Consider the following 27,224-nt stretch of genomic DNA (forward strand, 5'->3'; position numbering starts at 1 on the left):
CTTTTCTAAAGAAAAGATGAAAGCCTAGAAATGAAAAGCATATAGAAGCTCAAAAGCAATTATTTTACCAAACTTTGAAACATATCTCTGGAGATATGATAATATGATGCAGAGCCTAAGATAATCTTAATGGGAAACAAAACAAAACAAACCGATGCATTAAACACATAGGAAAAGACCACTTAGAAAAATAAGTCACTCACAGAGCAAAGTCTCTATTTTGTAGATCTTAAAGTTTGGAGACAGCAAAATAGATTTCAGTCTGTCAAAAACAATTAAGAATTCAAGATAATAGGACTAGGTTCTCCCCAACCCCGGGGAAGTCTATTGATTTGTAATTTGGCTTTGAATTTGACCTGTGGCCTGCATGTCACGATAATTTGGGTCACTTTGAATATTCCATCCCTTGAACAAGAGCCTCTGCCAATGTTAAATGAATGCAGCTGCCATGTACCATCGCCCTATTTGCATTACAATACGAGGGACTAAATCCACAATTAATAAACCATTTCCAGTTAGCAGTCACCACGGGGAAATGAAGGACATTCATGCACGAGCTGTAAAAGGCAGTGTTTCATTTGTGCCCTTTTGGACATAAAAGAAATAGTTCATGTCCTGTTCTTTTGCTATTTCGAAGAAGACTGGGTCTCACTATGTAGCTCTGGCAGGCCTAGAACTTGCTTGTGTAGACTAGGCAGGCTGAAGACCTGTGGTCCTCCTTGTCTCTGCTTCCCGAGGGCTAGGATTACAGGAAAGTGCTGTGCCGCCACAACTGGCCTCATATCTGACGAATTTAGTAGAAGATAAGTATCCAAAAAAGTCTTGTTTGCCTGGCTTGGTGTATGCCTCTCAGGCAGGTAGATCAGAGAAGCTTATCATCCAGATACTCAGGAATTGCAAGGCCAGCCTGTGCTACTTGGGGCTGTTAAAAAACAAACAAACAAACACACACACACACACACACACACACACACACACACACTCTACAACAAATAAAATCCAATAAATGCATAAATAAGAAAATCACTTAAGAGTTGGGAGTGGGAGGCTGGAGAGATGGCTCAGAGGTTAAGAGCACCAACTGCCCTTCCAGAGGTCCTGAGTTCAATTCCCAGCACCCACATGGTGGCTCACAACCATCTGTAATGGGAGCTGGCACCCTCTCCTGTATACATAATAAATAAATAAATAAATAAATAAATAAATAAATAAATCTAAAAAAAAAAAAAAGAAAGAGTTGGGAGTGGTGGCATCTGCCTTTACTCCTAGCACTCGGGAGGCAGAGGCAGAATGATGTCTGAGTTTGAGATGGAGACTGGTCTACAGAGTTCCAGAACAGCCAGGACTACACAGAGAAACCCTGTCTTGAAAAACAAAGAAAAAAACAAAAAACAAAACAAAACAAAAAAAAAGGAAAAAAAAATTAAGAAAGAAAATCACTTCCGGGGCTGGAGAGATGGCTCAGAAGTTAAGAGCATAGGGTAGGCTTCTCTCCTGAGGACTCAGGTTCAATTCCCAGCACCCACCTGGCGGCTCACAACTGTCTGTAACTCCAGTTTTAGGGGATCAGGCACCCTCACACAGACATTCATGCAGTCAGAAGACTGCAGAAAAATCATCTAGAAAACAAAGGAAATCATTTAGCCTCAAGTTACACTATAGTTAAAAAAAAAAAAAAAAAGGATAGCTGGGTTGGAGATATAGTCAGTTGGGAGAGTGCTTTAGCATGTGGACTCCCTGAGTTCGAATCTCAGTACTGCATAATCCTGGGGGTGTTGATCCATGCCTTTAATCCCAGTATTTGGGAAATGTAGGCAGGAAGATCAAATGGTCAAGGTCGTTTTAGGCTACACAGTGTGTTTGGGCCACGATGCCTGTCTTTTCATTATTTGAGACAGGGTCCTTGGTCTCATGTCTCCTAAACTGGCCTCAGACTAACTATGTGGCTAAAAATGACCTTGAACTCCCAAGAATTTGGATGACTGGCCCAGGTTTCTCTTTGCCAGTTCAGTGAAGAGGGGTTATTGTTTTTGTTGTTTGCTGTTCATTTATTTATTCTTACTCAATTTTATTCAACTAAGAGTTCTTTTCAAATCTGATTCAGTGTATAGAGCTTGTAATTGCAAAGAGTTGTTGGACATTGGCCTATACCTGTAAGACCAACAACACTCCGGCAGCAGAAAGACCACAATTTGGTTGCTAGCCTAGGCTACACAGGGAGACTGTCTCAGAAAAAAAAACAAAAAAGTCACTGAAATCTTTGGTGGTCAAGTACCTTAAGGCCTTCACTCTACTATGCATCCAGTTTTGTGCTAATTAGTAACATACTGTCTGGTTCTTTGGAAAAATGGCTTCTACAGGCATGTGTCAGGAAAGTGAAGTCAAGAGAAATGTGGACGGTGGCGGCGGCGGCGGCAGCGGCGGCGGCGCACGCCTTTAATCCCAGCTCTCGGGAGGCAGAGGTAGGCGGATCTCTGTGAGTTCCAGGCAGCCTGGTCTACAGATCTACAGAGTAAGTTTCAGGACAGCCTCCAAAACTACACAGAGAAACAACAACCCCCCCACCAAAAAAAAAAAAAAAAAAAAAAAAAAAAAAAAAAAAAAAAAAAGAGAGAGAGAGAGACACCTGAAGTTCTTTTGCTTGCTTGTCCCTGTTAAGAAGTTTCTAGGGGCTGGAGAGATGGCTCAGAGGTTAAGAGCACTAGCTGTTCTTCCAGAGGTCCTGAGTTCAATTCCCAGCAATCACATGGTGGCTCACAACATCTGTAATGAGATCTGGCGCCCTCCTCTGTATACATAATAAATAAATAAATCTTTAAAAAAAAAAAGAAGTTTCTAGATCCTCTTAGGGTCCACCTCCAGCCCTGTAGCACCCACTTGCGGCTCCCTCTGTAGTAATACTAACAATAGGTTCATGCGTTTAGATCAGGTAATGCCGGCCCCGAATGCCACTCAGCTTTAAACTTCAGCTGGTAGTTCACTGCCTACAAATTAAAGGACAGGCTGCAAGGCCCACATTTTAAGAAGACATTAAAGGCAGGCCAAGAAGGTACTTCAGGTGAGAAGGGACAGGACATGAGACTGCCTGTGCTCATTAGAAGATGTCAGGCATTAAGCCCAACTTGGCTGTGTCTCAACTCCCACAGGACTGAATCACACCCCCCCCCCTTAGAGTTTGAGATTTGAAAGCATTCTACCTTATGAAGCTTAAAATGACCATTAGCTAAGGATAAAGATCTATGGGTGGAGACTTAACAGGTCTGTTTCTTTGGTTGAGGCAGGTCTCCTTATGTAGCTATGGGTGGCCTGCTATTTGTTATGTAGCACACTATGGCTACAAACTCTCAGCAATCCTGCTTCTGTCTACAGAGTTCTGAGACTGATTACAGACATGAGCAATCCCCCCCATTCACCGAGTGGCAGTGGATGACCTTGATTTCCTGGTGCTTAAGTCTTTCAAGTAAGATCACTGGCATGTGCAGCCAGGCCCAATCTTCCGAATTAAATTTTTTTTTGGGGGGAGGGGAACTGGTGTCCCGAAGTAGCCCAGGCTGATCTTGAACCCCGGCCTTGAACTCTTGATCCTCCAGTCTCATCAGCACCCTGAATGCTGGGATTACGGGCAAAGAGCCCACACGCCAGGCCTGACTGGTATTTCCCAGGGCTTTAGACTTGAGAGGCCAGTGACAATACTTCTCAAGAGGGCGGTCAATGCCAGCGCGACTTTCTTGAACAACTCCTATTCTCGTGCAAGCTCGGCTAAGGCTGGGGGTAACTTTTGCTATTTGTTTATAAAAGAAAGAAGCCGAGGGAGCAGGTCCCGCCCTTTTAATGAGCCTAGGGCGGGAGTCGGGGGGGGGGGGGGGACAGGGACGGACGGACGGGGCGCACGGATTAGGGTGAGGTTCCCTGGAGGCGCAGCCCCCCTCCAGCCAGGCCAGGAGTCTGCAGCAAGCCCCTGGGCTTTGGGGCGGGGCGCGCCCCGCGGCCACGCGCGCGGGCGGGGAGGGGCGTGTCCGCGGGGCGCGCGCCGGACGGCGAGGGGGCGTGTCCGGCGAGGGGGCGTGTCCGGCAGGAGGGCGGGCGGGCGGGCGGCGGCGCGGGCCAGGGTGCGCGGCGCAGCAGCGTCCTGTGCTGGAATGTGCGGCTCCCGCGAGCTCGCGGCGCAGCAGCAGACCGAGCGCCGCCGAGGCCGCGGGCCCCAGACCGGGGCGGCGGGGACCGCTGTGACAGCAAGGCGAGGGCCGGCGGTCTGATCCCGCTCCGCGATCGCACTGCGGGCCTCGCGGGCCTCGGCGCCCAACTTTTCCCCGCTCTCCCTCCCCTCCCCCGAGAAAGTCCAGCAACAAAGAAAAGGAGTTGGAGCGGCGGCGGCGCAGCGGCAGGGGCAGCAGCAGCAGCAGCGGCGGCGACGCGGGGGCGGCGGTCGTCCGTGGGCTCGCAGGCGAGCGGGTAAGGAGGACGGGGACTTGGGAGGGCGGCGGGCGGGCGGGCAGGCGCGGAGCGGCGCGAGGCGCTGTCCAGGGCTGATCTGCAGATACTGTGGCTCGGGCGGCGCGGTGCGGCGGGAGGGCGGGCGGGCGGACGGGCGGGGGCGGGATCGGGTTACGGAGCGAGTCACGGGCTGGGCCGGGGGCTGGTGGTGTGGGGAGCGGCGGGGCACCGGTTCCCCCAGTAGAGCTCGGGGCGGCCCCTTCCGCACGGCGCCGGGAGTCCGGGGGGGGTGGACGGCGGAGGCCGGAGCGGCGCTGCTGCTGGTGACCGCGGTCCTGAAACTTCCCCTTCGCCCTCCCTTTGCGCCCAGGGCCCACCGCTCCGGGCCCCTCCGCCGTCCCAGGCCCGTCGCCCCCTCCCCCCCAGCCCAGGCCGGGCCGGAAGGCGACCGCCCCGCTTGACTCAGCCCGGGGCACGGGCGTCGCCGCCGCCGCCGCCGGCGGGGCTGGACAGCGATTTCTGCGGCCCGCGCCTGGCTCTGCGCGGTGGGGGAGCGAAGTTCGCAAACTTCCGGGCGCGGGGGCGGCGACGGCCCGCGTGGGGCCCCTCGGAGAGACCGAGACCGGCCACCTCGGGAGGGCGCCGCCGAGCCCCGGCCCAGGCCCGATCCGGACGCCGGTGGCGAGGTAACTTTCCGCCCAGTCCTGGGCTTAGCGCGGACGGCGGGGGAGGGGGCTGCGGGGCCGGGGCCGGAGCCAGGGCCGCGGGGCGGCGGAGCGGCGCCTCCGGGGTGGTGGGCAGCGCGCGAGGGCGAGAGCCGAGGGAGGCACCGCCCGCCCGCGGCTCGGTGGCGGAGAGGAAGCAAGAGGGCCCAAGTTTGCAAAGAGAGCTGCTTTGTGTTTGGTATTTTGAGAAAATGGCCGAATGCCTATTTCAGTTAGGAATGCCGCCGCCGCCGAGGCCGGCCCTGGTGGCAGCAGCACATAGGAATTCCGTGCAACACGTTGCTCTCGGGCCGGGCTTGCACAGTCTTCCCGGGAAACGTGGGGATTCCTTGGGAGTGTGGCAGCTGAGGTTCGTGGGGAGCTTTAAAGTGGATGTTGAAGTGTGTGTGTGTGCGGGGGGGAGGGGGTCAGTTGTGGAATCCGTGAGGCTGTTAAACCAGGGAAGAGCTGTGGCCCGCTGTTTCCTGTGATGGCATTCGAGTCCCAACTTTTTGTTGGGGCATGGAACTGCGCGAGCCTGTGTTTAGACGCTCGGTGAAACAAACGGAGTGCTTTTTGTGTTTTCGGTTTAAGTTTGTCTGTTCGTACTTTCCGCGTATCTTGCCTTTACTCATTTGCAAGAGGGACAGCTGAGCTCGAGGCTAGCACCTTTGAGGCTAGAGGTTGAGGCCATTTGAAAACTCAAGTTGTTTTCAAGAAGGTGATCTGTAATGGCTTCCTCTAGGCAAGTAGGCCAAGTCAAGCACAATGCGCCAAAGTTGCTGGTTGACGTGTTGAGTTGCACGGCTGTTAGGGAGTTTTCAAACAGAAAAACACTTTAAAACTTCCCCTTTTGTGGGGAAAAAGGATCCATAACCACCCCTTTAAGTTAAGAGTCATCAAAAAAAAAAAAATAAAAGTCTGTTACTTTTTCTGAGTTTATTCTTTTAGAGTTAGTTGAATTTCCAGGAAGAAATTAAATTGCACTCTTCCAGATTTCTTGGTGTGCTCATTATGTGCGTAAGAAATGCTTGTGGATTTTGGGGGTTCTCATTCAGACCACTGAACTGCTGAAAGGGAGAAGTGAGAGAACAATAGTTTACTATTCAGTGCTTTGAATTCAAAGTCATTTTAGTTAACATTAAAACGGTTAACCGCCAGAAAAAAAGGTTGACACACTTGCATGCCAGCGGTAGAACTAATGGATGAAAGAGTTGCATTTTTTTTTTCCTGGTATGGGGGAAATAGTTACTCAATTGTATGCTTTTTGTGACTGCAATAAAAGATAATTGGAAATTAACAGCAGCGTTGCCTCAGCCTCCCCAGCTCTGGGGTTACAGACGGGCACCCACCATACCCAGCAAGAAACCATTTTCAATTTGTTAGAAGTGAATTTTTTGTCAGTGAGTTTTAAAGGTTGCATTGGAAAAATGCTTGCTTTTTCGGTAATGAGGGCTGGATTTAAATGATTGTTTTGTTTTTTGTTTTTGGTGATACCTTAATCAGGGTGCAGTCATGGCCACCCAGGTGATGGGGCAGTCTTCTGGAGGAGGAAGTTTATTCAGCAACAGCGGCAACATGGGCATGGCCTTACCCAACGACATGTATGACTTGCATGAGCTCTCCAAAGCCGAACTGGCTGCACCTCAGCTCATCATGTTAGCAAATGTGGCCTTGACTGGGGAAGTCAACGGCAGCTGCTGTGACTACCTGGTCGGGGAAGAAAGGCAGATGGCAGAACTGATGCCCGTGGGGGACAACAACTTCTCAGACAGCGAAGGGGAAGGACTTGAAGAGTCGGCTGAACTAAAAGGTGACCCCAGTGGGCTGGTAAACATGGAGCTGAGAAGCTTGGAGCTAAACGCCGTGGAACCACAGCCTGTATTCGAAGCATCCCCTGCCCCAGAAACGTACAACTCGAATAAAGATCTCCCTCCAGAAACGCTTGGGACTGAGGACAAATGCAAGAACCTGAAGGCCAAGCCCTTCCGCTGCAAGCCCTGCCAGTATGAGGCAGAGTCGGAAGAGCAGTTTGTCCATCACATCAGGGTTCACAGCGCCAAAAAGTTTTTTGTGGAAGAAAGCGCAGAGAAGCAGGCAAAAGCCAGGGAGTCTGGCTCTTGTACGGCAGAGGAGGGGGATTTCTCCAAGGGCCCCATCCGCTGTGATCGCTGTGGCTACAATACCAACCGGTATGATCACTACACGGCTCACCTCAAGCATCATACCAGGGCCGGGGATAATGAGCGAGTCTACAAGTGTATCATTTGCACATACACAACAGTGAGCGAGTACCACTGGAGGAAACACTTGAGGAACCATTTTCCTAGAAAAGTCTACACGTGTAGCAAATGCAACTATTTTTCAGACAGAAAAAATAATTATGTCCAGCATGTTCGAACTCATACAGGTAAGAGAGCCTAAATTCTATTTCCCAAAATGTGATTTCTGTTAAGCTTATAGATCAGTTCTGAACACATCCCAGGGGGAATTGAGGGTTTTTTTTTTTTTTTTTGACTTTTTTGTTTTTTCAAGACAGGTTTTCTCGTTTGTGTTTCAGTTCTGTCTTAGAACTCACTACATTTGTTAGACCAGGCTAGCCTCCAACTCACAGTGATCCTCCTGCCTCTGCTTCCCGAGTGCTGGGATCAAAGGTGTGCACTGCTGCCGCCGCCACCACCAGGCAGGAATTGAGGATTTAGATAGAAAAGAAAAGCTACTGATTATACACACTTTTTTTTTTTGTCTTTTTGGAATAGGCTATATATAACTCTGGCTGTCTTTGAAACTCATGGTTGGCCTCAAACTCTGATCTCCCTGTTTTTTCCTGCACATTGCTAGGATTAAAAGCGTTCACCACTACACCCGGCCCCAACCCTTCTTATGAAACAGGATCTAAAGTAGCCCATATTGACCTTGAACTCACTAATCTGTAGCTGAGGATATTTAGCTTCTGATGTTTCTGCTTCTACTTTCCAAGCAGTTGGATTACAGACATGTGTCAACTATGGTTGGTTTATGAAGTGGGGACGGAACACAGGGTTTCATGTATGCTAGGTAACCGTTCCCTGCTAAGCCATATGTCCCTTTTTCCTTTTTTGATTTTCTTTATGTGTGTGTGAGTTGTTTGACTGCATGCATGTAAGTGCACCACATGTGTGCAGTACCTTTGGAGGCCAGAAGAGAGCATTGGATTTCCTGGAACTGGAGCGGAGGAGAGTTACAGATGCAGAAAGCTGAACCCTGGGTCTTCTGCAAGAGCAGCCAGTGAGTGGTCTTTACTGTTGAGCCATTTCTCCAGCCAAGAGTAAAATCACTGCAGATTTAAGCCATTTTCCTAAGAGAGCAAGCAAAGACACCCACGAGAATTACTTTCAGCTGGAAATAGCATTTGTTCAGCATATCCTGATGCCTACAGGTTATGAGGACTTTCAGGCCCAGGAGTCAGAAATTCTGAGAGGTTAGCAGTGAGGCGTGCATGTTAGGCTCCCCATCTCCTGCATCAAAATAAAAGCTTTAAAGGGGCTGGAGAGACGGCTCAGTGGATAAGAGCACAGGCTGCTCTACCAGGTGACCCAGGTTCAATTCTCAGGACCCACATGGCAGCTCACAACTATCTGTAACTCCTGTTCCAGGGGATCCAACACTCTTACACAGATACACATGCAGGCAAAAACCAGTGCACATAAAATAAAAACGAATCATTTAAAAAAGAAAAAAGGAAAGGAAAAAGTGTTAAAAAACAAAACAGAAACCCACACAACTTCTTTGAGACAGGGCCCAAGGTCTTGCCATGTTGCCCGCTTGTGGTTGTGACTAATCAGAATTCTGGTATCAGTCCCCCTGACACTTTCTTTAAAATACGAAACATTGCTGTAGGGATGGCTTAGTGGTCAAGTGAATTCAGGTTCCAGCATTCATGTTGGGTGGCTTTCAAACCTGTGACTGTAGTGCCAAGGGATTCCACACCCTCCTCTGGCCTGCATCTACACACATGGCACATAGACACAGAAAAAAAAAAATCAGTTCCTTTAGAAATGTGAAAAAATCTCAAGAAAAGACTCAATAGTAACGTCAGGAGTGAATGAGGGATTAAAAAGGCTTAAAATAGAAATGTAGATGGATGTCAGGCAGTCGATGGTGGTACATTGACTCCAGGAGGCAGAGGCTGAGGCAGGCGGATCAGTATCAGTCAGGCCAGCCTGGTCTACAGAGTGTTCAAGCACAGTCATAGCTACACAGAGAAACCTTGTCTGAAAAATGAAAAAAACAAACAAACAACAAAACAAAACAAACCAACCATATTGTCCCAGAAAATTGATTTGCTCTAAATGTATGAAAGCATTACAGAGCCACTCTGTCCATGATAATTATTCTCTTCACCACAGGATTTCAGGTTGTCCAGCCAAGTATCTGGCTAATTGAGAGTAATTTTAATCTAAACTGCATCACTGTTAGAGGAACTCTGCCTTCAAACTTTGTGAGGAGAGATAGATTCTTTTTTGTTGTTGTTGTTTTCTTGTTTCTTGTTTTTCGAGACAGGGTTTCTCTGTGTAACTTTGCGCCTTTCCTGGGACTCACTTGGTAGCCCAGGCTGGCCTCGAACTCACAGAGATCCGCCTGGCTCTGCCTCCCGAGTGCTGGGATTAAAGGCGTGCGCCACCCCGCCCGGCCCAGAGATAGATTCTCGCTGGGTTTGTTTCCAGCCGCCCCTTAGAGGAAGTGAAGATGCTAAGGAGGCTCCCCGGGTCATTCTGGGTGTGTGTGTGCTCAGACATGCAGCTGTAGATGGGGTCATCAAGGAACAGGAATAAAGGAGAAGGCCTCTGAAGCCCAGGCTAGCTCTGGATTCCCGCAGTCCTTTAGGGGGACTATAGGAGTGAGGTGCTAGTGGTGTCAGATTTTCAAAGGTAACCTCTTTGGGGACATTATTCATTTTTATACCATTTGTTCTAAGTGTATATAGTTTTTAGTCTGTTTCAAGTGGTGCTGCCATTACTACAGTACTTTGAAGACAGTCCAGGGAAGAAATTATAGCAGTGTGGTGGCACATGCCTTTAATACTAGCATTTGGGAGACAGAGGCAGGAATATCTCCGAGTTCAAGGCCAGCCTGGATCACATAGTGAGTGAGTTCTATTGATTTCAAATTCTATCTGGGTTTGTGGTATAGCTCATTATAGAGCTCACAAAGCATGCACAGGCCCCCGGGTTTGACTAACACTCCCCTCCCCCAATAAATAAAAACAACCAAGACAGACAGGAAAAAAAAAAAAAGAAAAAGCCAGAGAAATGCCTAGCTCATACTTGCAGTGAGAACCAGAGCTCAAGGTCATTCTCTGTTAGAGACAGCCTGGGGCTGGCTACACAAGCCTCAACTCAAAACACTTATCAGGATGGTAGTCTTTTCCTGTTTTCTCTCTTTCCCTTACTTATCTGCCTCATTTTGTGGTAATAGGGAGCCAACCAGAGTCAGCTGGGAAAAGCTTATCATGGAGATGCCTTTTTTTGTTAGGCATTTGTGTGTATAACCTTGGCTGGCCTGAACGCCCCAGGTGTATCAGGCTGTTCCCAAATTCCAAACCATCCTTTTGCCTTTGGATCCTGAGTGCATAGATTACAGGCCTGTGCCACCGTGCCCAGACTTGTTTTCTGTGACACAGGTTTGTTCAGTAGTAGCTGGGCCTGCCTTGAATTCTGGCAGTCCTGCTTCAGGTTAACAAATCTGTGAAGAAAGGTGTGAACCCCAAAACTTAGACCTCACTATCCTGCCTCAGCCTTCTGATGAACAAGACAAGCAACTACATACTGATGGGATGAATATATGTTTTACATACATATATATATATATACAAACACACATACATACATAGGGCAAAATGGCAGGAGTGTGCTTAGGGCTATTTTGGAAATTCTGCTCTGGTCCCAAGCTGAAAATTCATTTAACCATTTTTTTTTTTTTTCTTCTTCTTCGAGACAGGGTTTCTCTTGTGTAGCTTTGCGCCTTTCCTGGAACTCACTTGGTAGCCCAGGCTGGCCTCGAACTGACAGAGATCCGCCTGGCTCTGCCTCCCGAGTGTTGGGATTAAAGGCGTGCGCCACCACCGCCCGGCTCATTTAACCATTTTTAATTTTATTTTTTTGAAACTCAAGTCTGGCTGTGTGTGATGGCACAAACCCTGAATCCTGGCTAGTTCCAGGATAGCTGGAGCTACACAGAAACCCTGTCTGGGAGGGGAATGGGAGTCAGGGCAACAGGGGAACTCAAGTCTGCTCTTCTAAGAGTACCCATTCTGATCCAATCCACTTTAAGCATATACTAGTGTGATACATATGTGCAGTCAGAAACTACTGAAAGGCTTTGGATTCTCTTGTGAGACCCATGTTTCCCTAGGGCTAGAAACTTTGTATGTACAGTAGTAAAGACACTGAGCCAGGGTGTTTGAGGCAGCCTTAGTGAATGCTGTACACACAGAGACAGCAGTGTGCTTTGTGCTTTGAGAACCAGGGCTACAGAGAGAGAGTTGCCAGAGACATCTCAGAGTGCATGTCATATAATGTAGTCCTGGCTGTTCTGGGGCTATCTAAATCAGGTTGGCCTGGAACTCACAGACATTTGCCTGCCTCTGCCTCCCAGTGTTGGGATCAAAGGCTTGTGCCGCCAAACCTGGTTCAGATTTTTTAATTAATTTTATTTCAGAAACTTTTATTGTTGCCAGTTGTTTTGAAGCCCACTGTTTATGAAGTAAGAGCTGCTTGGATTTTACTCCATGATAAGTGAGCAGTGTGTATCAGACAATTGCTAAACTAAACTAACTTGATCTATGCTATCTTAGATATCATATGTACTTCATGCTTGTTTAACAACTTTTCTTAAACTTTAGTGTCTAATTTAAAATAGCCAAGTCTTGGATCCGGATACAGCTTAAATGTGTCCTGCTTGTGTAGCGGATGTGAATTCAGTTCCCCACAGCCAAAGCTCACAGCTGCCTGCAGCTCCAGCTCCAAGTCCTGTAGCCTGGTCTCTGCAGGCACGTGTACACACCCACTCAACACAATTAAACAATGAGAAAGTGGCGTGGTACGCTGAAACAGTATGGCTTCATCTCAGCAGAAACAGGCAGGCAGATATCTGGGTTTGAAGCCTGCCTGGTCTTTTTTTTTTTTTTTTTGGTTTTTCGAGACAGGGTTTCTCTATGTAGCTTTGGAGCCTGTCCTGGAACTCACTCTGTAGCCCAGCCTGGCCTCGAACTCAGAGATGCACCTGGCTCTGCCTCCCAAGTGCTGGGATTAAAGGCGTGCGCCGCCACCACCTGGCTCTTTTTTTTTTTTTTTTTTAAAGATGGGTTTTCTCAGTGTTGTATCCCTGACTGTCTTGGAACTTTGTAGACTAGGCTGGCCTGGAACTCAGATCCACCTGTCTCTGCCTCCTGAGTGCTGTGATTAAAGGCGTGTGCCACCACGCCTAGCTGGAGCCGACCTGGCCTTAACATACTGAGTTCCTTTTCAGGCCAGCCAGACCTACATATTAAGACCTTGTCTAAAAAAAGACACATCAGCTTGGTGGCTCATCACTTGGAGCCAGAGGCAGGTAGAGAGCTGCAAGTTTGAGGCTGTATTCTATATTAAATACATTACTGTTGCCAGCTGTTTTGAAACAGTTTATAAAGGGAGAACTGCTTGTATCTTTGCCCATGCTGAGCAGTGTGTATATGTATATGTGCATATATATGTGTGTGCACATAAAAACATAATATATAGTATTTATGTAATTATACAGCTATTAATATAATTATATGTTAAGCTAGTTCTAGGTTAGCTACATAGTGAGACCTGGTCTCAAACAAAAATGGTATAGAGCATACATTCAGGTAATAACTAATTCATTGTAGTAACTAGTTCATTTTGATAAATTGGTTTATACTAATAGATCACGAAAGACCCAACTTTGTGTTCATACTTTTAGAGCTGATAGTTTGCTCTTCTTTTTGGTTTTTCGAGACAGGGTTTCTCTGTGTAGCTTTGTGCCTCTCCTGGAACTCACTTGGTAGCCCAGGCTGGCCTTGAACTCACAGAGATCCGCCTGCCTCTGCCTCCCGAGTGCTGGGATTAAAGGTTTGCACCACCACCGCCTGGCTAGTTTGTTCTTTTTAATCTCAACATTCCAGAAGTTGAGGCCAGGGGATCTTTAGTTCAAGGGCTGAGCTACACAGTGAAGCCCTGACTCAAAACAACAACAACAACAAAAAAAAAAACGAACATACAAAAAACCCCAAGAAACTTGTTAAAGAACTAGAGTATTTTCAACAATAAATTTCACTTTGTTAGCTGGATATGGTGGTGCACATACCATTACCCCTAACACTCCAGAGGCAGAGGAAGGGGCATCTCTGTGAACAAGTTCCAGGATAGCCCAGAGTATGCAGAGAAATTCTGTCTTGAAAAACCTAAATAAATAAATAAATCAAATAAGTAATGTGGTGGTATTGTGTTCCCCAAAATATTGTGTACTCTAACAAATTTATCTGGGGTCCGAGAACAGACAGCCACTAGATACAAAGGCTAGAAAATGGTGGCACTCACACCTTTAATCCTAGCATTCCAGAGATAGAAATCCCTCTGGATCTCTGTGAGTTCAAGGCCACATTGGAAATAGCCAAGCATGGTGACACGCCTTTAATCCCAGAAAGCCAGCCTTTAATCCCAGGGAGTGGTGGCAGAAACCAGAAAGATATATAAGGCGTGAGGACCAGAAACTAGATGCATTTGGCTGGTTAAGCATTCAGGCTTTTGAGCAGTAATTCAGCTGAGACCCATTCTGGATGAGGACTCAGAGGCCTCCAGTCTGAGGAGACAAGACCAGATGATGATCCGGCGAGGTGAGATAGCTGTGGCTTGTTCTGTCTCTCTGATCTACCAGCATGGACCCCAATAATTCGCCTCGGGTTTGATTTTATTAATAAGAACTTTTAAGATTCCTACTACAAAGTAATAGTTTATTTCTGTTTTTTGGAGACAGGGTTTGTGTGTGTAGTAACAGCTCTGGGTGTCCTGAAACTCCCTTTGTATTGTATACCAGGCTGGCCTCAAACACACAGAGATCCCCCCCTGCCTCTGCCTCTGGAGTACTGGGATTTCCATTACACCCATCTTTTAAATTTAATTTTTGTGTTTGGATGGAAGTGCAGGTGCCCTCAGGCAGAGGTGGCGGACCTCCTGGAGCTGTAGTTAGAGGCATTTGTAAGCCACCTGCTGGGAGTGCTGGGAACTGAACTTGCTTCTAGGAGGAGCAGTGTGTGCTTTCTTAACTGAAGAGCTCTCTCTCCAGCTCTTCTTCCTCTAAAAAGGTTTCTTTTGATTTGTGTTCTCTGTGAGTGAGTGTTACATGTGTGGAGGCGCCGGTGGAGGCTAGAAGAGCATAGGATCCCTTAGAGCTGAAGTTGGCGGTGGGAGTGACATGGGTACCTGGACTCAAGCTCAGGCCTTGGGACAGCGCCAGTGCTCTTAACTGCTGAGCCATCTCTCCAGCCCCCCAGTGTTCTTAATATAGCTAGCTGGACTGGTAGTGCAGGCCTATAATTGTCTCATTTTTGGGGATGGGGAGGGGAGGCTGAGACAGGAGGATCACAAGTTCCAGGCCTGTCGTGGCCACAGAATGAGTTAAAGGCCACCCTGGGAACTAACTGAGACCCTGTCGCCAAAGAAGGTTCATTTGTTAGTGCTGCGGCCGTCACTGGCACCTACAGAGCTTCCGCTATCCTCAGTCTGTACCAACTTATATGAACACCTGTGGACTGTTTTATAATGTTAAATCACTGTGAATTTTAAATAGACATTAATTTTAATATAGATATTAAAATTCTGTCTTTGCCTCTGGAATTTGGGATTAAAGGCATGTATGCCCCACCCCAACCAGCATGTAAATTTTTAGCCTAAAGTAACAGCATCTCCACTGAAGTGTTTTTCTTTCCCTTTTTTGTAGACAGTGTCATGTAGTCCAAGCTAGCCTCCAACACTCTCTCTCTCTCTTTCTTGGTTTTTCGAGACAGGGTTTCTCTGTGTAGCTTTGTGACTTTCCTGGATCTCGCTCTGTAGACCAGGCTGGCCTCGAACTCACATAGATCCGCCTGCCTCTGCCTCCCAAGTGCTGGGATTAAAGGCGTGAGCCACCACCGCCCGGCCTCTCTCTCTCTCTTTTTTTTTTTTAAGATTTATTTATTTATTATGTATACAGCATGTATGACTGCAGATCAGAAGAGGGCACCAGATCTCATTACAGATGGTTGTGAGCACCATGTGGTTGCTGCGAATTGAACTCACGACCTCTGGAAGAGCAGCCTGTGCTCTTAACTTGAGCCATCTCTAGCCCCTAACCTCCAACTCTTGATCCTCTTGCTTCCCCCCTAACTGAGCACTGGGATTTGAAGCGAGTGCTGCCACACTTGGCTAGAGTTACTTCATTAGGCTAGTTAGTGGTACCATACGCTTGAGTCCTGTGTTAGGACCTGCTGAACTCAGCTTCCCATGTACTAGGCAGGTTCTACTACATTGAGAATTTTTTTTTTTTTTTTACCTTTAACAATTGTTTTTATGTGTCTTGAGTGTGTGTTCTGCATGCATGTATGTATACCACATGCATGTCGAGTGCCTGAGATGTCAGAAGAGGGCCTCAGAGCAGAGCTGAAGTCATGGGTGGTTGAGATGTGAGGACACTGGGGACGGAACTGGAACTCTGCAAGGGCAGCAGTTGCTCCTGACCGAGCCATCTCACTGGGCCTGGTGTTCGGTTTTTGGCTCCTCTTAGGTCATGCTGCCCAACAGCTCTTAGCTGACAGTGTCTCCAGCCCGTCCTGCCTTCACCTCCCCTGTGGGAGGGTTATAGGAGCTGTGTACTACCACTCAGATCTAACTTACACTTATAAAAAAGATTAATGTACCGATTCTGCCAGTAATGGGAGAAGAGTCATTTTGTTGCAAAATACCGAGCTGTGGTTATGATGGCTCACACCTTAGAATTCCAGCTCAGGGGAGGTTAAGGGAAGAGGATCATTTTAGGGTCATCCATGCTAGCCTGGGCTACATAAGACCCCGCCTCCAAAACTAACCATTCTCTGGACAAGACAATTTAAAAATACAGTAAAAATATCCTGTCAGAAGCCTGTCCAGGTGGCATAGATCTGTAACATCAGAAACTTGGGAGACTGAGACAGTATGATCACAAGTGCACTCTTTAGACCCTGTCTCAAAATCAAAAATGGAAAAATGGCTGGAGACAAGTTCTTTCTTGGCATGGTTGTATAAACCCATATTTAAGCAAGGGCAGGAGGATTGAGTGTTTGACTAGCCTGGACTACTCAGGCAAGGGCAGGGACATTGAGTGTCTGGGCTAGCCGGGACTACTTAGGAGAATCTATTTCAAAATCCAAAATAAACAAAACCCAGCCACACCAACCCCAAAAACTTGAAATACCCAAAAATATATGGGAGGGAATACTTACAGTTCTTAGAGTTGTTTTTGGTTTACTGTTGCATACTAAACTCGATCGTTATAATTTTGCAGGAGAACGCCCTTATAAATGTGAACTTTGTCCTTACTCGAGTTCTCAGAAGACTCATCTAACTCGACACATGCGTACTCATTCAGGTTGGTAAGAAATGGTAACTTCCACCATTTCAGTAAACTATCATTTGACTGTTGTAAACTTCTTTATAAAGAATTTCTTTTAGAACTGAAACTGAGTTGTTTATAACTTAATGCTTTTGGGGGTCTTTAAACAATTTTTTTTTCTTAGACATGATCTTACTATGTAGCTACTCAGAACAGTATGGAACTCTTAGTGCTCTTACTATGGAACTCAGAGAGCTTTCCCTGCCTCTGCCCCAGGAGTGTTAGGATTCAGAGCATGCACTGTCTGTGCCAGGCAGGTCTCTGCCTTGAAAAAGCAGAACCAAAATGGGAGGATAAATATGGGCTTTCTAGATCATACTCCAGAAACTGCATAGATGTGAATTAGTTTGTAAATGCTTTTCTGGAAGGATTTCCTTCGATTTTCTTTCTGAAGTTGTATTAATAGTATATGAGTATTTTGTTTGAAAGTGCACTATGTGGGTGCACTTCCTGAGCAGGCCAAAAGAGGGTGTCAGGGCCCCTGGAACTGGAGTTACAGATGGTTAGGAGTTACATATGGGTGCTGGGAACTAAACTTGGGTCCTCTGCATGGGCAGAAATTGCTCTCAACTGCTAAGCCATTTCTCCAGCCCAAGATGAGGGAGGGCTCTTAGTATTTGTTAGAACTCAGAACAGTTCTAACACTCCAATTAAGTTATGCACAGACCACAGGTGAGTTTATCCCATTTTTTTGATTCTACGTGTGAGAGAAAATGGTTATCACATCTACACAGCAAGTCCCAGACCAGCCAGGGTCCCACAGCAACACTCTGCCTCAAACAAACAAAAACAAAACCCACAGACTATTACAGAGCTGGGCCTGGTGGCATATACTGTAGTTTGCAATGAGGCAGGAAGTTAACCCCAGTTAACAAGCAAGACATTTTGATGTGACCCCTAGTTTTTGTCATAGAGTATAATTGATCACGGTTTTCCTCTCCCTCCGACGCCTCCTGGATCGTCTACATCCCCTCTCACTCATCTTTATCTTCTTTCTTTCTCTCAGATTTAACCTGCTTTTGTTTATTACTTTTATTAGTGTGCATTTGTGATTATATGTGGATGCCCACAGAGGCTGGAAGTGGGTGCTGGATCCCTTGGAGCTGGAGTGTACAGGTGCTCATGAGCTACTCGATATGTGTGCCAGGATCAGAACTCTGCACTTTGATACAGCCTCCAGCCCAGATCTTACTCATGTTTTATCTTAGCAATGTGACTTAGAAAACGTAGTGGCATTACTGAGTTATGTCTTACATAAACTTTGTTGTAGTATAGATTCTGACTTGGCTCATGTGGATTTAAAGTGCTGGCCTCTGCCAAGCTTTAGCCTAATGAGTGAGCTTCACGGCCAGGCTCTCTCCATATCTTGTCAGGCTTCCTTCTTTGGCTGGCCTGGAGCTCACTCACTGTGCTAGCATGGTTCCTGCTCTGCTTCCCAAGAGCTAGGACTAAAGCCTGCTCTACCACCCCCGGCCTCGCCAGGCTCTCTTGATCCTACGTGCTTGCTGTGTCGATGTCCTTTGAGTGTCCTCCTGTGCTGTTACATTGGGCTACTTAAATAAAGACGTGGTGGTGGCTCAGCCTTTAACCCCACCCAGCACTCAGGAGGCAGAGGCAAATGGATTTCTGAGTTTGAGGCCAGCTTGGTCTACAGAGTGAGTTCTAGGACAGCCCAGGCTGCACAGTGAAACCCTCTCAGGAAAACAACAATAAAAACACCAGAACCCCAAAATGTTACTATTGGGTACTTCCTGATTGGTTCTCCAAAGGTGTTGGGTTTTGGTGACCGCGGCCGGGGGGAGGATTAATATTCTGCAGAGGGCTTTACTTAGTTCTTTAATAAAACTTGGAGGAGAGCCTTTAATCCCAGCACTTGGGAGGCCGAGGCTGGTAGGAACTCTTGTAGGCCAGCTTGGTCTCAAAACACAGTAACCACAGTAGAAGGGTTGAGAATGTAGCTCAGAGTAATGTGGTTTTGCATCATGTACAAGACCTAGAATCAGTCTCAAGCACTGGATAAGGAAAAAATAAGAGCATTGTAAGTTAACTTTTTTTTTCTTTCTGATTTTTGTTTTTTGTCTTTTAATTGAAATGTGTAGTAAGTTTTAAGCGTTGAAAACATACAGTTATTTTCCTCTGCAGTGTGTCTCCCTTTCTGGATGTCTGCTTGCTTTCATGTCATTTAGATTTTTTTCATGTCTCTTTTATTACCAGTCAACTAGAAGAAATTAAATCTAAATGCTTGATATTTACCCTGTGATGTAGCTGATTTGAAGTCATATGTAGTTGACCCATTATTTATGGTGATGGATCACTGGTTTAGAAGGATTCCTTTCATGTTTATATATGTGACTGGGAATGTTCAATGTTTTCTGTGGTGTCTACCCTAGTTGATAATCTTTGCCTTTTATTTGGGTTTGTTAAATGTTAAATGGAGTTTTGCTTGCTGTGTTTCAAAGGTTTTATAGTTATCAGTAATTATACTGTGGTAAGTATTTCTAATACCTATTGGTCATTGTATGCATACAGGGTACTGTAATTATAATCTTGTTAATGTGAAGATACCAGTCTTAGATTACAGATGAGGGCATGTGCTTAGGGAGGATAAAAAAGGCTGAGAGTCTCTCAAAATGAGAAGTTAGGATTTAATTCCCAACCTCTTACTTTGTCAACCATAGCTAAAGAAAATTATGGTCAGGGTTGGGGATTTCGCTCAGTGGTAGAGCGCTTAAGCGCAAGGCCCTGGGTTTGGGTTCAGTCCTCAGCTCTGGGTGGGGCGGGGCCGCAGGAAGAAAAGAAAAGAAAATGATAGTTGATGGGACTTTGGATGTAGCTCAATTGGTAGAGTGCTCAGAGTGTCTGTGTGGGTCCTTTGATCCTCAGCTCTTCCTAGAACAGCATTGTGATACATCTGTGCAGTCCCGGTGCTGGGAAATGGAAGCCGGAGGGTTGGGAGTTCGAGGCCATTTTCAGCTGCACAGTGAGCTTGAGGCCAGCCTGGGTAATGTAAGAACCTGTCTCAAAAATACAGGAGTGGGGTGTGAGGTGCTCAGGTAACAGTGATGTCCTGGGAGTCTGATTCTGTAGACTGTATGCACCACTGCTCCCAACGCGTACATCATTATCATACCTGCATAGCTCGCACACAATAACACAGCTTTTTCTTTTTCTTTTTTTTAAGTATAATCTTTTTTTCCTTTTTTCCCCTCCAGACGGTTTCTCTGTGTAGCTCTAGCAGTCTGGTACTAGCTCTCTATAGACCAGGCTGACCTCGAACTTGGCAGAGATCTGCCTGCCTGTGCCTCCCACGAGCTGGGACAAAAAGGCGAGCGCCACCACCGCCCAGCTTGTTTTTTTTTTTTTCCCCCAATTCTGACTGAGAGTCAAAAACATACATTGTGGCACTTTGGGAACTTATATAGGTAACCCTTTGTTTTGCTGGGGAGGAGGGTGAGACTGCCTACATTTTTTCCTTTCATTCAAGTCCCTTTTTTTTCATCTACATTGATCTGTCCCTATATAATGAGTTCAGGGCCAGCCTGAGATAGATGAGACCCTATCAGAGATGGCTCAGCTATTAAAGGCTCCTGCTACACAGCCTGATGGCCTGGATGGGAGCTGGACTTTTTTTTTCCCCAATTACAATTTTTTTGTGTGTGCACGTGTGTGGGGTACATATGCCGTATTGGTCATGCCTGTGAAGGTGGGAGGACACCTTACAGGAGTTGGTCCTATGACCATGTGGGTCCTTAAGCTCTGTCTCAGGCACAGCTCCCTCCCCATCTTTTTATCCCTCTCTTCAGGTCCCCTCCTTCCCGGCCCGTTGTGTTCATTAGGATTGCTTTCATACGCATGGGTAGGAAGTTATTTACTTGAGTAAGGGCACCTTAGTTTGGCTGTACTACTGGGGTCTTCCCACCCTGAGCAACCCATTAACTGCCTTTTAACTGTTCAGGAAAGAGTGGGGCCTTGTACACCTCCTCCATCCATCTGGGGTGTTGAGTTCCATCTTAGATGTGCAGGTAGTCACAGCCAAAATGAGTTCGTGAATAGAATTGTCCTGCTGTGTCCAGATGTTTCTGCTGTACGCCCCCATCTGGCGCTTGGATCCTGTCTTTCCCCTGTTCTGTGATACTCCCTGAGCTTCGGATAGGGAAACACAGATGTCTTATTTAGGGCCAAGCATTCCACCCTCACTTCGGCCTGCTCAAGTCTCTGAACCTACCTCCTGTGGTAGCAGGAAGAGTCTTCTCTGACCATGGCTGTAGATAGACAGGATGTTTATTTAGAAAGCAAGCTGATGACATGTCTGTTGTGAAACAGTAGTAGTGAGTTCACACCTAGGGCCTCTGACCCCCCCCCCCGCCCCCCAGTACTGCTCCTGATCACGCTTACAGCACCAATTTTTGCTTTGTTGTTGTTTTTTGAGACAGCATTTCTTTGTGTAGTCCTGGCCATCCAGGAACTGCAGTACCAATTTTTTTTTTTTTTTTTTTTTTTTTTTTTTTTTTTTTTTTTTTTTTTGGTTTTTTCCAAGACAGGGTTTCTCTGTGTAGCTTTGCGCCTTTCCTGGAACTCTCTTGGTAGCCCAGGCTGGCCTCGAACTCACAGAGATCCGCCTGCCTCTGCCTCCCGAGTGCTGGGATTAAAGGCGTGTGCCACCACCGCCCGGCTGCAGTACCAATTTTTAAGATCGCACTGATTAATTAATAAGTTAATTTGTTGTATGTGTGGACATGTTCATGGGTGTGTGTAGAGACCACACCAGGACAGCTTGTGAGAGTTGCTTCTCTGCTTTCTTTCCATGGGGGTCTTTTCACCAAGCTTCTTAGGCTTGGTAAGAAGTACCTTAACCGAGGGGCCATCTCGCTCTCGCTCTTTTTTTTTTTTTTTAATAAAGATTTATTTATTTATTATGTATACAGCATGTATGACTGCAGGTCAGAAGAGGGCACCAGATCCATTACAGATGGTTGTGAGCCACCATGTGGTTGCTGGGAATTGAACTCAGGACCTCTGGAAGAGCAGCCAGTGCTCTTACCCTCTGAGCCATCTCTCCAGCTCCCCCTCCCCCCCTTTGAGAACTGTGTTATTCAAGAGTGTTGGGATTAGAGGGTGTGTGCCACTACGCCAGGTTTTATGTGCAATTGAATCTAGGGCTTGGTCTTGTTTGGGGACAGGGTCTCATGTAGCTCAGGCTGGCCTCTCTTTAATGGGCTGCAGGTCACCTTGACCTTGAGTGTTGCTAATGCTGACAGGGCCAAGGGTAGAGAAATGTATGTGCTGTAGAGACTGCCCCCTCCCCCCCACCTTTCTGCAGCCTGGGTCAAGCCCAGGCCCTGTGCTCACCAGGCAAGTCCATTCCCATTGACTTACATTCTTAGACTTGAATTTTTTTCCCACGTTTTGAGATAGGCTCTTGCTAAATTCCCTGTATTGGCCTAAAATATGGGGTCCTCTTGCCGTGGCCTCTTGAGTAGCAGGGATTACAGGTATTACTACCATGCTTGGCTGAAACTCTTGTATTTTAACATGGAAAGAGTTACCATTTATTACCTACATATTTGATTTGATATACCTGGGTAGGATTTGGGGAAGATTTAGGATTCTGTCAACAGACATTTCTAATGATGTAATCTTTAATATTGTCATAGTTAAGCTTCACCTCTAATTTTGTTTATGGAAAACTTAGATAATAATGAATGTGGATGTTTGAAAGATTAATTTTCATAAATGTCAATTTCCATTTCTCTACTATGCATTCCATTGGACCGGTGGGGTATGGATACCAATTGGTAATATTTACTAGAATGTGATCTAGTTGGGTATGTATTCAGGTAGAATGTTTTTTTTGCTTTTAATTTTGGGGTGGGTGGGCTCTGTGATTATGACTGTCTGTGTTCTATACCGTATCTATTTGTATACCAGCCTCATTTAGTTAGTTTCTTTGCCCCTTTTATAGAGAAGTTGAGATAGAAAAAAGTCACTGGAAGTTTTCGAGTTGGCTTCAGCCTTATTATTTTTGTTTTAAAACAGTATAACACTCTGGTATTATACAGACTCTGAGTGTAGCTTTACTCACCTCTTGCAGTGATGAGCAAAGGGTTAATATACTCCCCCAGGCTAAAGCAGAGCCTTCAAGTGGAGGCAGAAAAATCTGAGGCTGTAGCTCAAACTGAGAGATTCTGCTCCAGACCTAACCTTACAGATGTATGTGTTTCATACTGGATTACAGTATATTTTAGTTTAAAAGAATTTGGTGGGGGGGAGCAGAAAATTAAAACCGTTTTTCTCTTGGAGTGGCTTTGTCCCAGACTGGCATCCAGAGGCTCTCGGCCTGTGCCAGCAGGTCTGTGCTTCCGGGCGGAGCCTGTTCTTTAATAGTGCCTAAGAGCTAACATAAACTGTTTTGAGCATAATGGTTGACTCAGTTGATTATTCCTCCGATGTACTTTGAGAATCAAGCCTCCATCCCAGATAGAGAAAAGTTATACAAATAAATATGGAAAATGTAAGGTGCATGATCAGTCAAGTCTTTCCAGTAAATGTTTTTCGTGGTTATTTTACATATACATCCTAAGGATATTTTAATGTTGGATTTGTGTCTTCTATTTCTGGTAACATCTCCTCTTTACCTTTAGGTGAGAAGCCATTTAAATGTGATCAGTGCAGTTATGTGGCTTCAAATCAGCACGAAGTGACCCGACACGCAAGACAGGTTCACAACGGGCCCAAGCCTCTTAATTGCCCTCACTGTGACTACAAAACGGCAGACAGAAGCAACTTCAAAAAACACGTGGAGCTGCACGTTAACCCGCGGCAGTTCAACTGCCCCGTGTGCGACTACGCCGCCTCCAAGAAGTGCAACCTACAGTATCATTTCAAGTCGAAGCATCCTACCTGCCCTAGTAAGACGATGGATGTCTCCAAAGTGAAACTAAAGAAAATCAAGAAGAGAGAGGCCGACATGCATAGTCACCCCACCAGTGACAAGACAGAGACAGAGCAAACAAAAACAAAGGGAGAGGTGCCGGCCAAGAAAAACGAGAAACCCGCGAAAGTAGAGAAAAAGGATGTTTCAAAAGAGAAGAAGTCTTGTGGCAATGCCTCAGTGGTCCAGGTAACTACCAGAACTCGGAAATCTGCGACGGAGACTAAGGCAGCAGAGACGAAACACATAGATGTACATACAGGAAATAATAAAGAAAAAGTCAGTAAAGCCAAGAAGAACAAAAGAAAGGTGGATGCTGAAGCCCATCCGTCAGATGAGCCTGTGAACGAGGAACCAGTGACAAAAAAGAAAAAAAAGATGGAAAGCAAATCCAAAAATAGTACCGAGGTGCCAAAGGATGACAGCAAGACGGAGGAGACTAAGGGGGACAATAAAAAGCAAAATACTTCCATTAAAAAGATGCAAAGAAGAAACCTCAAAAAGGTAAATCAAGTAAGAAAGGCAGCAGGCCTGCTCGGGAGACGCAGAAGGAGACGGCTCCGGCAGAGCCTCCTTCCATGGAGCTGGCTCAGGAGGAGGTCTCTTCCAGTCCTGCGCTCACTCAGGTGGTGGTCACCCCTACAGGCTCTACTCAGCCCGGGCTTCCTTCTCCCATGGATATTGCTCAGACAGGGCCTGCTCAGATGGAGCTGCCTTCTCCCCTGGAGCCTCCTCAGAGGGAGCCGCCTCCTCCCCTGGAGCCTGCTCAGAGGGAGCTGCCTTCTCCCCTGGAGCTTCCTCTGAGGGAGCCGCCTCCTCCCACGGAGCCTACAAAGATGGAGCAGCCTCTTCCCATGGAGCTTACTCAGATGGAACAGCCTCCTCCCATGGAGCCTGATCAGGTGGAGCCTCCTCCTCCCATGGAGCCTGATCAGATGGAGCCTCCTCCTCCCATGGAGCCTGATCAGATGGAGCCTCCTCCTCCCATGGAGCCTGCTCAGAGGGAGCAGCCTTATCCCATGGAGCCTGATCAGATGGAGCCTCCTCCTCCCATGGAGTCTCAGCAGGGACATTGTCAGAAGAAGCTGCTTTGTCCTTTGGACCATGCTCAGGAGGAGGTTGCTCAGACAGGGCCTCCTCACATGGGATCTGTTCAGAAGGAGCCTCCTGCTGTCATGGAGCCACCTCTTCAAGTGAAACCAGTCACCAAAAGGTCATCTCCCCGAAAAGAGAGTACCAAGGAGAAGTCGGGCATGCGGAGTGAGGTGGTGCGGCAGGAGCAAGTCCTTATTGAAGTTGGCTTAGTGCCCGTTAGAGATAGCCGGCTTCTGAAGGGAAGCAGGCGCGCACAGGATCTTCCAGCCCCATCATCAGCATCGCCAAAGGGAAACTCAAGAAGAGACGAGACACCCAAGGACCAAGAAATTGGCTCTGATGGGGAAGGAAATAAAATAGCCCCTCTCAAGAAAGTGGGAACAGAGGAAGCTGGCAAGCGTCTAGCTACGCTTGCTGCTCCCAAGGAATCTACCAGTGTCTTATCCTCGGAACAAAACTCAAATGGGTCAGGTGGTGAAATGTTACATGCTAAGTGTCAGACTGGTTCAGCTGGGCTTTGTGAAATGGAAGTGGACACTGAGCAGAACCCAGACAGTGTCCCTGTGAAAGCCTCAGCACCCGAACCGGCGTCACCATTGCCTCCTGTCCCATCACCAACCGTAACGGCCTCGCCTCCTATCACTTTGGCTGAAAACGAGTCACCGGACATTGATGAAGACGAAGGCATCCACAGCCATGATGGAAGTGACCTGAGTGACAATATGTCCGAGGGAAGTGATGATTCTGGGCTGCATGGGGCTCGGCCAGTGCCACAAGAAGCAAGTTCAAAAAGTGGGAAGGAGGGGTTGGCAGTTAAAATAACCGAGGGAGAGTTTGTTTGTATTTTCTGTGATCGGTCTTTCAGAAAGGAAAAGGATTACAGCAAGCACCTCAATCGCCACCTGGTTAATGTATACTTCCTTGAAAAAGCAGCCGAGGGGCAGGAGTAGTGAGCCGGCCGGTGGAGGGCGGCTCGTCACAGTTTGTAAGCAATGCCTCACTTTTAGTTTAAGGCAGTAGACACATACAAGCTCGCTTTAATTAGTGTCCAGTGCTGATTTTTAAGTGACATTATTTCCTTAGGACTGTATGTGTTACCTAGTGACTTGCAAAAACCTTAGCAAATCCTAGGGAGTTAATGTAAGAAAACAGATACTTAATCTGTTAGCTTGTGCAGTGCAGTGAAGAAAGGCGGGATGGTAGGTGACGTTCTCCGGGGTGTCTACCTGTGTGGAACCGGTCGGGTGTCCTGCCCTTTTCACTTCACTTGCTATTTTTAGTTCCTTGTTTAGGCTGATAAAAATTGGCGTAGCAAATTACTTGAAGAATTTGCCTGCTTTATATAAGTAAAGTTAGCACTTTAAGGTTTCTTTAGAGATGAGAAAAGACATTTAAATTGAAGAAAAATTCTTTCAACAGTGGACATTGTATCTGTCCAGGTAATTGCTTCCTGACTTATGGTCGATATTTTGTGCTTCTATGTTAATCATTATGAAAAGTGATTTTTGGTGGGTTTTTAAATTTTTTTTTATTTTGGTGCTTTACTGGCTTAAGATGTTGCACATGGTTTTTTGTTTTTCTTTTTAACCTATGCAGTTAATTTCCCCCCCTAGAGATAGCATTGTGTTTAATAGTAACACTTTATACATATGCATGTTTTTTTTTTTCTTTTTGGGGGTTACTTTTAGGCTTGTTTGCAAAAGGGCCATTTTTCTTTGCTGCAGTTGTCTTTTTTGCAGAACAATAGTGTGTGCAAGTTTATGAGCAATGGAACATGCAGGTTCAATCCATTGTTTTTATTTTTTTAATCTTAACCTCTTGATCTATGCCAGAAGCAGTTTCATGTAAGTTATTTTGATGGTGAGCATATGTGTAATTCCACAGCTCTCCGGGTCTGGTTTTTGCAGTAAGCCACTAGATCCCATATTGAACACAATTTAATCTCAGTATCAGCCATTAGAGTTTTTTACTTTGCTGTTTCTAGCTTATTTCTTACAGAGTGAGAAGTCATTCTTTGAAGAATTTCTTTTTTCAATAGATGGTTGATGTTGGGATGGTTACTCAAATCAAGTGATGAGTGATGAACTCCAAGTCATCCTTGGAAATAGCAAATCTGTAGCCCAACATAATTATCCTTTAAACAATATCACTTGTTAGAAAGCTATCATGGCCACATGGCTGATCTAGAATGGAGTGCTGAGTTCTGGCAAACAGTTGCATCTTTCTTCCAGTGAGTACCTGAACAGGGCTGATGTGAATTATGTTACAGTCCAGATTTTAAGAATCATACTTTCTCAGGGATCTCCACAAACTAGTGGGTGTCCTCGCTGCCCCTGTGAGACAGCCTGTGTACGGGAGAGGCCTCACGTGACTTTGTCCCTGGTGTTCCTCTG

The 27,224-nt window shown here is 46.5% G+C and overlaps 1 protein-coding gene across 1 annotated transcript; it reads left to right on the top strand.

The window, feature by feature from the left end:
* The first annotated feature begins 4,656 nt into the window (after positions 1-4,656).
* Positions 4,657-25,882, top strand: Rest (RE1 silencing transcription factor). Its single transcript, XM_028854768.2, is given in 6 exon segments — positions 4,657-5,120; positions 6,645-7,548; positions 16,698-16,781; positions 23,447-24,214; positions 24,217-24,335; positions 24,393-25,882. Coding segments are annotated over 5 exon segments (3,255 nt in total). The 5' UTR covers positions 4,657-5,120; positions 6,645-6,653; the 3' UTR covers positions 25,782-25,882.
* Positions 25,883-27,224: the final 1,342 nt, after the last annotated feature.

This window comes from Peromyscus leucopus, chromosome 10 (genome assembly GCF_004664715.2).
Source record: "Peromyscus leucopus breed LL Stock chromosome 10, UCI_PerLeu_2.1, whole genome shotgun sequence".
Taxonomy (NCBI): Eukaryota; Metazoa; Chordata; class Mammalia; order Rodentia; family Cricetidae; genus Peromyscus; species Peromyscus leucopus.